The sequence below is a fragment of the Python bivittatus genome, unplaced genomic scaffold, assembly GCF_059951505.1.
Source record: "Python bivittatus isolate LINGU-HERP-01145 unplaced genomic scaffold, Pbiv_v1 ctg000320_np1212, whole genome shotgun sequence".
In the NCBI taxonomy this organism is placed as follows: Eukaryota; Metazoa; Chordata; class Lepidosauria; order Squamata; family Pythonidae; genus Python; species Python bivittatus.
This window is the reverse complement of record NW_028277052.1, coordinates 12495553-12512455: the sequence shown is the minus strand read 5'-3', so window position 1 is coordinate 12512455 and position 16903 is coordinate 12495553. Positions and strand designations below refer to the sequence as shown.

General features: G+C 39.2%; 2 protein-coding genes across 2 annotated transcripts; both read right to left on the bottom strand.

The window, feature by feature from the left end:
* Nucleotides 1-284: 284 nt before the first annotated feature.
* Nucleotides 285-9716, bottom strand: LOC103051297 (interleukin-36 alpha-like). The gene is made up of 5 exons (XM_025174377.2): nt 9571-9716; nt 7006-7178; nt 4748-4891; nt 3641-3768; nt 285-3200 (listed from the first exon to the last, which is right to left on the bottom strand). Exons 2-5 carry the CDS (start codon nt 7079-7081, stop codon nt 2985-2987), a joined length of 564 nt encoding a protein of 187 aa, XP_025030145.1. The 5' UTR covers nt 7082-7178; nt 9571-9716; the 3' UTR covers nt 285-2984.
* Nucleotides 9717-12051: 2335 nt separating this feature from the next.
* On the bottom strand, nt 12052-15485 carry LOC103051616 (interleukin-1 family member 10-like). Its single transcript, XM_025174376.1, has 4 exons — nt 15416-15485; nt 14121-14222; nt 12947-13080; nt 12052-12264 (listed from the first exon to the last, which is right to left on the bottom strand). The coding sequence occupies exons 1-4, from the start codon at nt 15483-15485 to the stop codon at nt 12052-12054; spliced, it is 519 nt and encodes a 172-aa protein (XP_025030144.1).
* Nucleotides 15486-16903: the final 1418 nt, after the last annotated feature.

Sequence of the window (16903 nt, the reverse complement as noted above, 5' to 3'; positions counted from 1 at the left end):
CTCTCCTCCCTTCACTCTCATCTGAGAAACTCTTCTCTCCTTCCCATCTTAGGAAATCAGTGGGGAGAGGGATATCTATGTAGCTGGGTTGTTGCTGCTTAAGCAGTTCTCCTCAGACCAGAACTTCTACCTCAGCTATGGACAAGGAGGTCAGGGAGGAGAAATCTCCATCTCTTCTTTACAAAGACAGTATACAGGAATCGGGTGAACTTCCGTCTTTTCCACGTCTTTGTTAACTACTCTTCCCACACCTAAGTCACCCCCACATCTTTCAACCAGAGGGTTGCCTTTCTTTCGTGCACTGGATTTGTGTAATTTCATCCTTGCTTCCCTGGTTAAACCCCATTGTTGCTGCACTGCTGTCACATATCCTGGCATCAGTGTGTCAAACAATACAAGGATGAATGAAACATGTTAGGGGGTAGCAACAGCAGTGAAATCAATTGAGCACTAAATCTGAACTGAGTGTCCTTCTCTCAAACAGGAAATTATTAACAAGACAAGAACCAAACATAAGAACAGTGAAACATATTTTTATTACTAAGAAATCCCAATGGTTCCATGTACAAAATGTGGGCCAAAAGAAATGTAAAATTAATTCACTGGTTAATATAAAAGTCTCACTCACAAGATGGAAAATAGTATTAGTTGCAATGGATATTTTGTGCATGCTACTTCTTACAAATTCCTAGGTCAAGGATGCAAAATGCATCTGTGCTGTCTCAGGGAAATGTCAATTGTGCTAGTTGAGCACAAATTGTCTATTTTTCTTTGGTTCTGAAAAAACACGCTATAAAGAGATGTTTCTTGGCAAATTGCAATTAGCAGCCAGTTTCTGCATGATTCCATTCTATGTTGAAAAAGGAACCAACTTGCACAAATTGTGTGTGTGTGCGCACGCACACACATGCAGGCACACAAGGGTGGGAGAATACCTTTCATCAGAAGTGTAACAAACAATCAAAAGAGAGCACCAATGAGAATAGTTTTCAGAATCTTTGCATTCTTTCTTTTATTTTGTCCTACGAGGTTTCTTAAGGACATGATAGCATCCCATCCAGTTATTAAGTGGTGGTGCACCCTCTTCTCAGGCGGTCATCCTTGGACATGACTGTGTTGGATAACTTTCATCCAATCTCCAACCTTCCCTTTCTGGGGAAGGTTGTTGAGAGGGTAGCTGGCTGTCAGCTGCAGAGGGCCCTGGCTGAAGTGGATTATCTGAACCTTTTTCAGGATGGGTTCAAGCTGGGTTATAGTATGGAGATGGCATTGGTTACACTTGTGGGTGACCTCTAGAGGGCTTGGGATGGAGGTGGTGCAACTGTCCTCTGGATCTCTCAGTGGCTTTTGATACCATCAACCATGATCTTGGTTGGGAGTGGAAGGCACTGTTTTGCAATGATTCTCCTCCTTTCTCCACAGCCGGTTCTAGTCAGTGTTGGTGTGGGCAGAGAAGTCTAGCTGTAGATCCTTGTAATGTGGGGTGCCTTAGGGCTCAGGTCTTTCACCACTCCTCTTTATCATCTATGTGAAATCACTGGATGAGATCATTTGATGGCACTGGGTGCAGTATCATCAGTACATTGATGATACATAATTATACGTCTCTATCAGGTAATGCTGTTTTGGTGCTGACCCAGTGCCTGGAGGCTGTGAGGCTCAGAAATGAGGAGCAACCAGCTCTGAGTCAACCCTAGCAAAATGGAGTGGCTTTGGGGGTTTGGCCCCCCGGGTCTGGTGAGGTTTTATCTTTGACACTCAATGAGGTAGCATCCCACCAGGCAGAGTTGGTATGCAGTTTGGGACTCATGACTCCTACTCAAGGAGCAGGTGGCAGCCATAGCTACTGGGGTCTTTGTACAGTTATGTCTCATGCACCAATTGCACCTATTCCTGGACTGGGAGGCTTTGCTTACAATCACGCACATCTTGGTCACTTCCCACTTGGATTATTGCAATGTGCTCTACTTGGGACTGCCCTTGAAGACCACCTGGAAGCTACAACTGGTTCAGAATTCAGCAACTCATGCAGCACTGGGAACCCCTCAATTTTCTGCACTGGCTCCCCATTTCTTTCCAAGTGCAATTCAAGGTTCTGGTTGTTATCTTTAAAACCCTACATGGCACAGGACCAGGTTATTTGTGGGACCACCTCTCCCTGAAGGTATCTGCCTGGCTCACTACGCTAGATAGGGTGAGCACACTCCAGGTCCTGTCCCTTAAGTATTGCTATCTAGTGGGACCTAGGAAGTGTGACTTTTCTGTGGCAGCCCCTGCCCTGTGCGATCCAGGAGGCCTCCACCCTTTTAGCCCTCCAGAAAGCCAGAAAGAAGGGCTGGCTTTTCCAGAGATGTGTTCTACATGATGGGTGGCCATATCATTTTTTAAAAATAAATAAATGTATGCTCATATGCCATGGCTAAATATCCCCCTAGTATGGAAGCTATGTCTTCGTCATCTGGCAAAAGTGGCATGCTGTAGACATATGAAAGCTGAAGAGTCATTCAGTAGAGGAGATGCTTGCCTGTCCAGTGTGCTTCATAACAGGAAGGTGTATCGTACTAATGCCAGGCATGAAATACTTCTGTGATACTGTGTTATACATAGGGATTGTTCCACTTATTCTGGTCTAGCAAACTTAAGTCCTGTTGAAAACTGGTTGTGCAAAGGACCAGAAATAAAGACCATAACTATATCCTCAAATTTCTACTGTGCTGTATCCAAAGAATCATCTGGTGGTCCCAGTTTTCTAAATCCAGGCAATCTACTTCCAGCCTTGATCACACATTACATCACCCATGTAATTAATTCCCTATGCCAATTCTATTACATACAGAATATATCAGAAATATGGATTGTGATCTCCTCTTATGTCCTTTTTAAACAGCATTTCTGAATTGTCTTTCAACAACAACAAAAAGTTTAATTCCCCCACATACAAAATATAGCCAAAATAGCTATCTCCTCCATTTATAAATCTGGTTTTACTTTTTTTTTTCAAAATAAAACAAGATGTTTTCAGGTCCTCCTCTTTGACTTAAACCTATAGGCTTGTTTGGCTCAGATGAAGTGCTTATGAACCAACCTGGGAACTCTGCAGATTCAAAAGAGCAAGTCTCTGGCCTGCCACCACTCATACTATAGAAAGTGAAATTCTTGAACTCTTCTGGTGCTTTATAGAGCATCTCAATATCTTTCTCCTAAGAAAACATGAAGCCTTCATTAGAAAAACAAAGTATATTATATCACATGACAACAGGATTAATAGTGAATGCAGAAGATTTCTTTTTCCCATTAACAGAGTATTGATGTTTCTTATTTAGAACTTGGAACCACAGGAAGCTTTTAATTACATGTGTAGTAGTCTCAGCAGTACTTTGCTTTTCTGGGCTGAGTAGCCCAGCATTGCAATTTAATTTACTTGTGAAAAGCAAAACAAAAACAACAAAAAAACCTGTCACTAATTATATCAGGGGGAAAAATGACAGAGAAAGATAGAAATTACTGTCATCTGGCACATGGTTCTTTATGAGCAGATTGTGAGTCTTCTTATTTCACAGAGTAGATATAATCTAATGATAGTGAAGAAGGAGAATCATATTTTCCTAGAGAAAAGAAGGATTGCAAATGAAACACTCACCATGACCTGTAACTGAGGTTGACCATCACCAGACTTTCTACAGGACACAGCACAATTACCGACACCCATAAAGATTGGATTCTTTTTTGGATCTAAGCAGGTATTAGGAAATACAGCAAAAGAACTCCCTTGGGAAGAATAATATGAAAGAGACAGAGTCATGGATGTGTGGCAAAATGAAATTGTTTCATTGACTTGGAAATGTTGAATGAGAAACCAGTGATGGAAGGTTAACAATAAGCTTTACCAAAATAAATAGCAGATCACTGTAGTTGAGGTAGAGTAGGAGATAGTGGACATTGACAGAAAGAAACTTTGGGAACTCCAAATTATTTAGACCATTGTAGGCATACACAGGAATGTTGAGACAATATTGTAGAGGCTCATAAAATGGCTGACCTGCTTGTGTATTCAGAAAATGTCGTCTGCTCTGAGTGCACCCACACACAAATACTCATTGACTCAATTATAGGCAAACCCCAGTGAGGTTGCTTCTCCTCATCCTCTCAAGCCACACAAACACCACACCACCCCTTTCTTCCACCCAGATTATTTTTCTCATTTTTCTAGGCAGATGGAAAACAAATAGAATATGTATGTATGTATGTGCGTATCTAATGCACCCCAGGGTGGGAGGCCAACCACAATAAAAAATTAACAAGTAGGAATTAGCAGTTAAATTATACAAAAGTAATAAAATCTACCATAACACGTTTATAATCATAATGAAAATAATACTAAAACTTATAAAAACATAAATCTTTTTTTTTTTAATCTTATGTATCTATTTGTTTATTTTCCTGAAAACTTTAGGGCAGGAAGCCTGTTGGCAGAAAGGCAGATACCCAGGGCAAATGGTGTCCACCAACTTCATGCTGGGGGTGAAATATAAGAGAATTGACCCTTCAGTGGGTCTTTTAACCATGGTTTTAGAGTCTTCTCTAACTCACTATTGGGTAGCAAGTCCTGATACCTCTGTCACTGTTGTTATGGTCCTTTGGGTGAATCCAGAAACTTGGTGACTACAGTATCAAAGATGGAAATCAATAATTTGGCTAACACTAGGACTAAAATATTCCAGCAAAAAATAACAGATTCTACTGTTACCTGGTGAGTTTGAATTTTGTGGAGTTGCTATTAATGTGTTGTTCATCACACTGAGAAATTTATGGCTAATATCCCAAAATTGAAACAGCCAGGGTACTTTCAATACTTCCGGAACACTGTGTCCTTCTGGAGGTTCTGGGCATCCTGTACAAATATATATATATACATATCAACACACAAAATACAGGTAAAGAGAATGTTCCAAAGATTGAACATTCCAATGAAGATTCCAATGAAAATATTGGAACGTAATATCCTTAAAAGTTGTTTATGTCACTTAAAGTTTGGGCTTAATGCTGTTTCTTAGGATATGGATGAAGAATCTTGAAACATTGTTGCAGAAAGAAACAGTAATGGAAGATTGTAAAAAGAAGTTAAAAGAATTTTTTACAATAATCTTTATAAAGGTACAAACATAAGGATGGTTTGGGATGCAAGTAAAGCTTTTACAAGGGGACATTTTATGTAACATAACAGCAAACTCAAAAAAAGACAAGAGAAAACACAAGCGATTTTAGATGACAGAAAAAGAATTACAGAAATCCCCAGAAAAGAACATTATTTCACAACAAATTAAACTCCTACAATGGCAACTGCCCATGTTAACAGTAAGAGAAATGGAGGTAAAAATGAATTATGCAAAACATGGATATGGATGAAGAATCTCATCCTGAGATTGAACCTGACCATTGACTCCTCTCCATATAGTTTTCTTCCTTAGCACTCGCAGCAACAAAGCTCTTTTAAAAATCTCCCATTGACAAGAAAGAAAGATACTGTGTACCTGGATGATTTCAAGGAGGTGGTGTATCCCTGAGTCCCACATGTGCGCGCACACACACACACACTCACCTCTTCCTGAACATTGTCCTTTGCTGCAATTAAGCTTTAAAGAACTGCTAGTGGGAGCAGCTCTTTAAACTAATAGGAGCTGTTTGAAAAACTCTATTATACCATGCTGTGCTTTTTCCAAACATTCTTTAAATAGGAAAAAAGTTCACGCTGAGTCACGGTAGAACAGAGGAAGTCAGAAAAGGAGAAAGGACAGAAGGAGAAAGGAAAATTGATCAAAGAAAAGACAAAGAGATGATAAAGCACGATAAAGAGGGGGAAGAGAGGGAACAGATAGTGGGATATTGTCAATAGAGAGGAAGAAGGTGGCCTTGGCCATCCTCACCTTTTTTATTAGTTACCAGCATGAAGTCCCAAGACAGTTTGCTATCCAAGTTTTAGAACCTGATTCTTCTATATTGTATAGTTAGAACTGTCCAGAGCTGTTACATCTGCATAGATTTCTGTGTTCTCTCTTATGGTCTTTGATGTCTTCTGTTTTGACATCTGCTTCCATATGTCCCTACCTTCTCCAAGGACGTTGCCCTTCTCCATAGCCTAGAGTCTGCCATGGCAGAACAGATCCTGAAAGATACTGTTGTGCAACCCTCCTGAACAGTTTCATCATGTTTTATAACAGGTGTTTTACCAAAAATCCTCTAGGAGAGCAATATAAAATAGCTAAGTAAAAATTCATGAGATGACTTAAGACTGTTCCCATAGATTAAATAAGAATCAGGGTTTCTTAATAAATTTAATATCTTAACTAGCAATTCAGTGCAAGAATGAGTGTACCTCAGCCAAATGCTATTTCATGCCAAGGTTTTCACAATATACTGAGCCACAAATTACTCAACCCCATTTTAGTTGAGTGTATTATGAAAAGACAACCATTATTTAGTCATTTGCAAAACAATTCTGTCTCTCACCATTTCTCTCTCTCTTCACTCTACACTCAAAAGATTTATCTATTCTTAATCCACAGCTACAGATTTATCTATTCCTAAACCCCCTCCCAACAAGAGTTATTCCTGAATACGTGCAACAATGCAGACTCTCCCTATAGCTTTGTATTCTCTTTCTCTGTAAAATCTGATGCCTTGAATTGGCTTCCTTCAAAAAAGAAGAAAGAACCCATTAGCAGTGGATTGCTCAAAAGTGATTCCAAAGAACTCTATGAACCATCACTTTGCTACACTCAGACACTATGAACGGAAAAAAGTAGGTTGTTAATCTGACATCAGAATTTAGGCACGCACGATGTTTGGTATCAATTCTGCACCAGAATTTTTCTGAGCAATTTAGCATCAACCTTCTCTAATCTGCAGGAATATGTGTCATAAGCCATTTCTGTATTGTCTAAATTATTGAGGATGTATACATGGTTTGGAACCATCTCAAGAGCAACAAAAACAAAAAATATTTACCTGGTATTGGCTTATACTCATTGAATAAATCTACCATTTCTTCCTCCCACATCTTCTTATGTGCTTTATTTCCCATCTCTCTTCCCTTTACAAACTCTTCAAGCTTCTTTAAGTTTCCTTGACCTTCAGGCTGTGTTGGTGTTGGCCCTTAGCAGCAACAGACCTGGAAAGAGCTGCTTAAAACAAAAAGAGGATTCCTTTGGCTGTGCTTCCTAACAAACTGAAAACTGAAAACATCGAACACATTCTAAGGAACTATTTGTTTTTCTATAGTTAACTTTTTAAAAATAAGTGTCAATTTATTTTTTAAACATTTAGTTAATGAAAAGAAATAAAAACAAAATTCTCACTTTGGTATTTGGAAAAGAAAGAATGTTCTTTCTTGGACTAAAGGGAGGGGGGAAAGGAGAAGATTTGTGAACAATGATTGGTGGTAGACAAGATAATGTCAGTGATTATCCTAAACAAAGGACCTTTCTGAAGTGAACAAATTTAGCACACATGACACACTGGATTGATTGATTGATTGATTGATTTTTGAACAAACTGCCCATTTAACCAGTGGAACTCTGGGCAGCCAACAAAGATAAAAACATAATATAATGATAAAAATCAATTAAAAAGAAGAAAAAAATACAAATTATTCCAATGTCTTAAGACTTAGTCTGTTTCTTTCACATTCAGCAACAGAAGATTGCAAGAATTTTTGTATGTATATAAGTCAGCTGATGGACACATCCCATTTGGTTTACCAGCATAGATCTTACTGTTAAGGCTAGTGGTAGATTCAGCCACTCAACTCCTGATCTCTGAGCTGCCTAATAAACCCGTGGGTTTATTTATTATGGAGCGCTTTGCAAATGGAATTTGCTATCAGGATGGATCCCATTTTATGATGTTCAATTATCCATGTGAGACTAAGGCCAATTTAAGTCACCTTTTGCTCTCTAACTTAGAAACTATTTTTAAACCACGCAAATTGTGGGTATTAGAAAATCTCCTATCCACAACTTCCCCTTTTCTGGGAGAGTGGGGACCAAAAATGAAAAGCCAAGTGAACTTCGTTCTGCTTTTACAAGACAGTGAACAAGAAAATTGCGCTGATAAAATGAACTGACTTTATCAACAAGCAATAAATTGAACGACCTGCAGAGAAACAATTTCATCTACCGATGTTCAGGCAAATTACCATAATGCAGGTTCATGTTAGGAGACCAAGCGACCTACAATTCCAACAAGTTGAGCTGTAGATGCAGATGTAGGAGATAAAGAAGCTGGAATGTGATGAGAGGGTAGACATGTCTCTTTAGAATAGTAGTGATGGATTCTTGCCCAAAACATTTTTTAAAAAATATCTTGGTGTTCAGGCTGCCAGTTCCACCTTTTCTTCTTTAGGCTTTTTGATTGGCTCCTTACTTTGCCTGCTTTTTGCTTTTTTCCTCCCAATATGCAGTCCTCGCCTAAGGAGTTGCATATCCACCCAAAGAAACTGTCAAGGAATATGGTAAATTTCAACCCCCAGAGCTGAGATCATCACCTGTTCTCCAGGAGTCAGCAACACTTGCAGAAGCTCACTTACATGCCCCGGGAATATCTTGCCTGAATTTTAATCATGAACAGGTTTCTTCTGTGCCCCTGCCAAGCTGAAATGGAGACATTCTTTTCCACTATAGGCTATCATCACCCAAAATGTGTATATGAGCATTGTGGAAATTACCCTATAAATATCATATAACAATATCAACATGCCAAAGTTTTCCTAGTTTATTTGTTACTTATTAGATTTTCCTCACTTGGTCAATTCTACTACAATGGGTATAGAGTGCAATTTTAGAAGTCTGTTAACTAAGAAGTATTTTCCAGCAAAAGGGATAAAAAGCTTTTTCCACTTGGTATAATTGATTAGTACTTCATCAGCATGTTCAATTATTCCTACTGCCTCAATTTCTAATGCTTATGCATCTCTTGCTGTAAGGACAGGCGAGATCAAACTTAAGACTGGAAAGACAGAGAAAGGTTGTATTTCAAAAGACATCCTTGTATGAAACTAAAAAGTTTCGTGTGTGTGTGTGTGTGTGTGTGTGTGTGTGTGTATATATATATATATATATGAAGAAAAGCATACATTTTTAAAAATTCAACTTCCTAAATCAAAATTCTGAATCCTGAAATGCTGTTATTACATCATGAGGGGGAAAAGAAACTTGATTTTAAAAAAGACATAGAAGTGAATATTGTATTGTTTCTTGATTATTTTTATCTTCCATGAAATCTATACCAGCCTTCAGGGAGTGGGGAAGGGGATTTATCTAAGAAATTTAGATCCTTTCAAGGATAAAATCTCACATGGTTCTGTGGTGGTGAGGGTACCTATTCATCAACTTGGAGAACAAAGCCATGGACAAATATGGCTACTTTAATGCTGCCTAAATCACCAGAAAGATACATGGAGAAGTCAGCCACAGATAGGACTAAACCCAGATCTCCTGTCTCAGAGATCAGTTTGGCCCTGGAAGAAAATAATTTGTTGCAATAATTCTAAAAAGATATATCAGGAAACAGTACCTCTGAGATGCTCTGTGTCTTGCACTGAAGACTCATTCCCTGTGATCCCCTTAGCAGATGATACATTTTGTAGCTATCATGTAGCAGCTGAGTAACTCTTGATTGGGAATCACGTTTTCATGGAGTTTTATCATTGGTTGGTTCTCTGTCTGTCAGTTTCTTTCCACCCCACACCAATGAATAACAGCAGCAGCTGGCAATCAACCAGCCAAGTCTTATGACATGACAACGGTTTGGGTACCACACCCAGAAACATGAAACTACAGCAAAATGAAAGCTGAAGACATCAGTAAGGGTAAGGCTTACATAATTAAGGCTTCATCTGGAAAGGTTGGGCCTCTGTCAGTCCTTTTCTGTATATCACAAAGACACTTTGGATGATATTCTCAAATGTTCGTTTATTTTTCCAACTTCTAAGAGTTGCCAAGCTGCCATTCACCATTGCAAAGTCGAAACTTCTGTAACAGGTCCCTCAATTATCTTTACTTGATAGTAAGAAAAAAACACTCTGAAAAATGCAAGAGGTGGACAAATTTTCAGGGTCATAGGGCATCTCTTTGTTTCTAAGTGGCATGTCAGAGGCAAAAAGAATAGGAGGTGAGCACAAAAACTGAATTAAGTATCTTTTCATTTACTGTTGACTTAAATATGGTTAATATGATTACTCCCTGTGGGAGTTATTTCTCATACTAATCAGAGGTACAGCAGTTACCAAAACAAGGAACAGAAACAAACTGCCATGCCTTCACAAGAGATTAGCCACCTCCCTTCTGCATCAAAACAGATTAAGGAAATAAAGAAGCGTTTCTCTGCCCTAAATTGTCTCATTAAGTATCAATGAGTCACCGAAGTGTTTAATCTGAAACTAGGGCACTTCCTGGAATTCTTGTGTTTATCCTTAACATTCCTCCATAATAAATACTCAAAACCAGGTCTCTTTGTTTCTTGTTCCTTGGGTTAACTGTTTATAGTTTAGATTATGAGGAATAAAGTGTGTGGCACTCTCCAGCTGTGCATTCATAAGTTCCCCATTTTGTTACAATTTGGTAGCCAGCTTTTTGAGGTTTCCTGGAGTTGTACCTAATGTTTTTTGGGGGCACATAGCTCAAGGGCCTCAGATTGTGCTCTTCTACTTCAGTGGTTTAAATGAAAACTGTGTTCAAAATAACAGCAACAAAGCAGCTTTCTGTGAAATGTGTAAAATATGTTTCCCTATATCAAATATACAGGATATATTGAGCACTGCAAGATTATTATAACGAAGAACAGCAGCTGCCAACCAGCAGAGAACATAGCAGCCTGGCAGTCCCGGATGAAATGTCTGCATAGGACAGGGACCATCTGCTGCAGGGGAGGGTGAGTGCAGACCCTGCCATCAATCAGAGATTGGGGCTGCTGCTAGACAAGATCAAAGGCCTGGGGACCATCAGCTTGGAAGGGCTTAAGGCAGTTCAGGTCAGAAAACAGCAGTTTTGAATTGGAGCTGGAAAACACGGGCATGGGATGCATTTGCAGTGGGCTGGGAGTGGGAGGAAGATGATGACACCCATTCTTGCACACAGGAAACAGTGAATCACCCAGCCTGGTGATGGGCCAAGCAGACAGTGTAGATGAAATACCCTCCATTTCATCACACTATAGTGGAAGAATAACTAGGAAGTAGTTAGATGATGAGATGATGAGAGAGAGAGAGAGAGAGGTAGACACATTTTTTTCATCAGGAGCACATCAAGCCAAAACCCAATGGGAGTCTTACTGAATAACTTTTTCAGGCTTTGATAAGAGCGTGAAGCAGGTTAACCTTCCTCTCACTGTGTACTGCAGTACAGTATTCCTTCCCCCACTGCATCTGTGGTGGTTCTAGGTTAGCTTCCTAAGGATCCTTTTGCAATATAAGAAGTTTATTTATTTATTATTTATTTATTACATCTATTTCTATAGGCACCCATCTCACCACAGGTGATTCTGGGCTGTGTACAACAAAGCTAAAAGTTGCTAAATAGCTCTCCTTATACAGTTTACTAAGTGCTCCTCCCCATTGTAAAAGGCTGGGTTGTCTGCAAAAGCTTTCCATTCACTGGAGAACATGAGCTGTTGTTCTTAAATGATGAACCAGGTGGCAGCGGAGAGGACTGATTCCCATAGCAGTATGGAATAGCTTCTTAAAATACTGTAACAAAGACATCTCTAAACCAAAAGATCACTCTGCTTACTCTCAGCCAGCCAATTTAATTCACAGTTCAACCTTGCTGATCAAAAGTATATTGTTCTACAGAAATAAAGACCACACAACCAAGTCCATGTAATCCATGATATATATTGTACCTTCTCCCAAAGATCACCTAGTTCTCCCAAAGTTTTCTGGTTCCAGGCAGGATATTATCTAAGTCTACTCCCTAATCTGACCATACATTCTGCTTGTACAAACTGGAATGGGGACAAAGTATATTAGAAACATAGATATAGAACAATATTTCCGATTCATGATTTTCTTTCAAAATGAAACAGGATGTTCTGAGGTCCTCCTTTTTGACTCAAACCGACAGGCTTGTTTGGCTCAGAAGAAGTGCTGAGGAACCAACCTGGGAATTCTGCAGATTCAAAAGAGCAGGTATCAGCGTTGCCCTCACTCTTACTATAAAAAGTGAAAGCTTTGTTTTCTGGATGATGCTGAAGTTCCATAATGCCTTTCTCCTAAGAAAAGAGGGAGAGACCATTAAAAAGAAAAGTTATGTAGTAACACTAGGACATCATGATTATAAGTTTCATAAATGATCATTAGCATCCCCTTAGAAGATTTCTACTGCCTCAAGATGGGATTCATGTTTCCTTTTTTACAGAAAATACTATTTTATTATAAAGTAACACAAACTAGCCATTAAAGTCTATTTTACCCAATAGGAAGCTGTTTAAGTGTCCAGAAAATTATTCTATCCAATCATATCAAATAAGTAGCCATAAAACAAGTAAAACTAGGAGGGAAAGGCAAGCGCAGCTGCCTTAATACTATTTTGACTTTTCGTACCAAAGAGACCGACATTGCAGTTACATTCCCTTGCAAAACCAATCATGTATAACCTTTCATCAATGTTGTCAAGGGAAACCATGTAACAGGAAATATGGAAAATATTATAAACTGGTAAACATGTCATTGAGATTCTCTATAAAAAGTGAGCCAATGAAAGGGGATCATTCCCAAGTAAATTATGGCTCCATTTAAGTTTTGTTATTTCACTCCATCAGGTAGAGCTTATGGAAGTCTTCCTACTATTACAATGCTAGTACTTAATATATCACTGAAAATAAAAGGACAAACAAAAAGGACGATTTTCCTGGAGAGAGCAAAATATTTTTGTAATGCAAGTCAAACACTCACTTTTAACTCTATCTGATGTTGACCATCCCCAGCCTTCACACAAGACAAGGAGTACTTCTGATGTCCAAGACCCATAAATATAGGTATTCGTTTTGCATCTAGACGGTAATTAGGGAGCACCTCAATTAACTGCTCTGGGGAAGAATAAAAACAAGAAACAAGGTCAAGGGTTAAGAAAGAATGAAAAGTTTTTTTGGTGGATTGAGACATTTTGGATGAGAAACCACAGGGGTTTGGTTAAGAATATGATTTACAGAAGCAAGAAGGCATCTAGGAAAAAATATAAGTCCTCATATAAGAGGAATGGCTTGCAATGGAAGGGGCTGAAGCTTGTCAGAAGGTAACTTAGAGGTCCTCAACCTATTTTGGCCAGTGCTGTCATACTGAAAACTGGAAGAAATTGTGCTGAGCATGAATGTGTCAACTGACAACCCAAATATAGTTCATGTATTCACTTAGAAAACATGATGTTACAGAATTCAAACTGGATAGCTTGCTTTCTACCACCTACCTAGCTTCCTAGCTTGTTATCTATCACAGTAGTTTTGCTTGGTCTTTTTCTGGGCAGGTGGACACCTTTACAAACAAAACACTGGGCTAAAGCCACCTACTGTGCTTTATTCTAATATATGAGACCTATATGGAAACCAGAGGACCCTTTGTAGTTCATTTTGCATCTAATACTTTCCTTTTAATGTTTTTGAATTAAATCTTTCTCCCCCTAAAATATCAGATAGGGCAAGGAGTCAAGTGACATGTCTACGGGCACATTGGTGCTCAGGGGAAAAGTGTTGAGGATCCAGGTTTAGTGAATGGAATATGCAGCAAGTCATCTTTAATAATTTTCTATCTTCTTGGAATTTATTTATTTTTAGGATGGTTTTTATGTTGTATTTTAATGAATTTTTATCCTGTTGTAAACCACCCAGAGTCATTTCATGAGATGGATGGTGACAAATTGGATGGATGGATGGATGGATGGATGGATGGATGGATGGATGGATGAACAAACTAATAGTGCAATAGTGTTAAATGTGGTCACCAACCCAGACTACAGGAGTGAGTCCTGATACATCAATCATCAGCTTTTCACCACTTAAGGGATCCCGTCAATAATTTTGGCCAAGAAGGGGGCTGCGATTTTCAAGTACAAGATAAGAAGTTCAGTTTGTACCTGGTGAATTAGAAGTTTTCAAGTCTGCCACTAACACGTTTTTCACCAAAAATAAGTATTTCTCATGAATATCCCAAATTTTATACAGTCGGGCTTCAGTTTCTGCAACAGATGGAAGAAATATGTATATGTATCAAGCACACATTATACATACAAGCAAAGGGAATATTCTAAAGAAGGAATAATCAGAGAAGGTTAGAAGGATGCATATCTCACTGAAAAGTGAATTTCAAATGATTTGCATCTCTTTCAAATGATTTGCACAGACCTACTAAACAACAGTGTCTCTCAAAAGCAGTTTGGTCTTGGCAGATATTATACCAAGAGGTCAGGGGAGAATCCTTGGATACAGCTGTACGGAAGCAGCAGAGAAGACAGAAAGGGACCCAGAGAACAGACAGTGTGGAGAGTTACAAGTAGTTCCAGGTAGTTCTAACTATAGAGTAGGAATAGGCCCTAAAATATGGATAGCAAACAGTCATAGGACTGCATGTTCATAATTAATTGCAAAGATGGGCAAGATGAAAGCAACTATAACCTAGAGTCACCATCAATTTAATCTATTCTCCCTTTCTTTCCATCTTTCTTCTTCCCCTTTGTACTCTTTCCCTTCTCTTTCTCTTTCCCTCCTTCCTCTTTCATGTTCACCATGCTGTGATTCAATCAATCAAATCAGTATTATGGTCATTAACCAGCATGCTGCTGTGATTTAATTTCAGAATAAAACTATTGTTTTTGTTTTTAGAAAGGTCTTTAAAAATGTGTGCTATGACTTTTAAGAACGATCCTGTAAGCATCAATGGAAGCTTTTTTTAAAAAACCTAATTGGGGTACAGGGATTTTTTTAATGGCGAAGTGTGTGTGACAGAGAATGAGAGAGAGAGATTTTAGAACCCAAATTTGGGATGTCAGTGGAAGGTATAGAAGATATTCTAAAGCACAGAAAAGGGACAATTTCATGTCTACAGCTAACTTCCTGCAAGATCAGACCAGAGTGCGCAAGTGCAATAACCCATGGACCATCTATTTGATATACCTACACAGTCAGCTAATGAAGAAGATGAGTATTTACTGGACATCTCTATTCACGTATACGCAACATTTTGCATTTGTTCTGATATGGGATACCTTCCTCCAGAGTGTAGCACTAAGAAAGGTCTTATTTTTAAAAAACTGGACATCATATTTGCATAGGCTTGAGAAAATGAAGTTCATTTGGCCAAATAATTAAAGATCTGTGCAAGGCTGGGCAATGTTTCCAAAGCAGCAAATGAAGAGAACTATATTTTCCTCACTTGTTTCATGATGACGACATAAATCCTCCATTTCCTCATCCCAACTCTTCTTCTGAGGCTTATTTGTCATGTCTCCAACCCTTTCTAATTTTTCAAGTTTCTCCAGGTTCTTCAGAAGAAGGAAATAGTGTAGGTTACAATTCGTGGCAAACAAAAGATCGAAAATATCAAACATGTTCTGAACAAAGCTGGTTGATTGAGTTTCTCAAATACAGCACAACAACTAAGCAAATAAAGTAGCCATGGATGGGCTCATACTGGCAAAACAACCACCACCACCACCACCACCACAACAACAACAACAAAGAAAGAGTTCTGTATGGCTGAACTTTTAAAAATGAGACCCCATCCTCACCCCCTGAAGAAAGGGGAATATGAAAGGTCAGGCAACAGAGAAGGGGAAGGGGAACACATAGACTAGAAGCATTCAACTCTGAACTTGTGTCTTTCTACCATCACAGAATAACGGTCTAGAAGGGAACCTTTGTAGCTGTTTTTTGGTTCAGTGTGTGAATTCTTGGCTATCTGTTTAGCCTATATATTCATATATAAATTCCCCTCTCACCCCTATGGGTGGTATGTGTCTTCCTCAATCTCGGGTCCTCTACCAGAGGCCTGGGAGTTTGAGGGTTCTGAGCAGTATCTGAGCCGTTCCCAGCACTGCCCTCTTCTGCACAGAGAGCTCTGATGTTGTTCCTGGGATCTGTTGGAGCCATTCCCACCTCCCAGCTTAGGAGTCACAGCCCCGAGTGTTCCTACCACCATGGGGACCACTTTGGCCTTTACTTTCCACATCTCTCTAGTTTCTCCTTCAGGCCCTGATACTTCTCCAGCTTCTCATACTCCTTCTTCCTTATCACTTCCCTGTCACTTGGCACCATTACATCTATCACCACTGCTGTCTTCTGGTCCTTGTCTACTACCACGATGTCTGGTTGATTGGCCAGTCCCTGCCTGTCCATCTGGATCTGGAAGTCCCACAGGATCTTAGCTCTGTTATTCTCCATGACCTTCTGAGGAATCTCCCATCTGGATTTGGGAGGATCTAGTCCATACATCGTGCAGATGTTCCTGTACACAATGCCGGCTACTTGTTTGTGCCATTCAGTGTATGCTGTTCCTGCCTGCATCTTACACCCTGCCACTATACACACACACACACACACACACACACACTTGTTATCTTCAGATTATGTGTTGGCTTGTTGCATCTTTAAATGCGTTTTAGCTTTTTTGAAGTTGTTTGCTTAATGGAAAAGCTATGTGAAAAACCCAACTAAGTGCCTTCCTTTTGTGCTGGGAGCCATACTGCCGTGCAGGATAAGATGAAGGTAGGGAGCAGAAGTGAGCTATCAGTGATAAAGATGGAGATTTATAGGAATTTGGGAGAAATTTATAGCATCCATGTGGTATTCTAAGCCTGCTGAAAAAGGTTTACTCTTTTCCTCAGAATTCCAAATTATCTAGTGCTACAGTTTCCTATCTTGT

Bases quoted from the DNA above. Each gene is read 5' to 3' on its own strand.
- LOC103051616 (XM_025174376.1), bottom strand. From the start codon at position 15,485: ATGACAAATAAGCCTCAGAAGAAGAGTTGGGATGAGGAAATGGAGGAT. The intron at 14,223-15,415 runs GTGAGGAAAATA...CATCTGTTGCAG, and splicing joins ATGTCGTCATCATGAAACAA to AAACTGAAGCCCGACTGTAT. The intron at 12,265-12,946 runs GTGAGTGTTTGA...CTCTTTTCTTAG, and splicing joins AACATCAGATAGAGTTAAAA to GAGAAAGGCATTATGGAACT.
- LOC103051297 (XM_025174377.2), bottom strand. From the start codon at position 7,081: ATGGGAAATAAAGCACATAAGAAGATGTGGGAGGAAGAAATGGTAGAT. The intron at 4,892-7,005 runs GTAAATATTTTT...ATATTTGTACAG, and splicing joins TGAGTATAAGCCAATACCAG to GATGCCCAGAACCTCCAGAA. The intron at 3,201-3,640 runs GTGAGTGTTTCA...ATGTTTTCTTAG, and splicing joins AACCTCAGTTACAGGTCATG to GAGAAAGATATTGAGATGCT.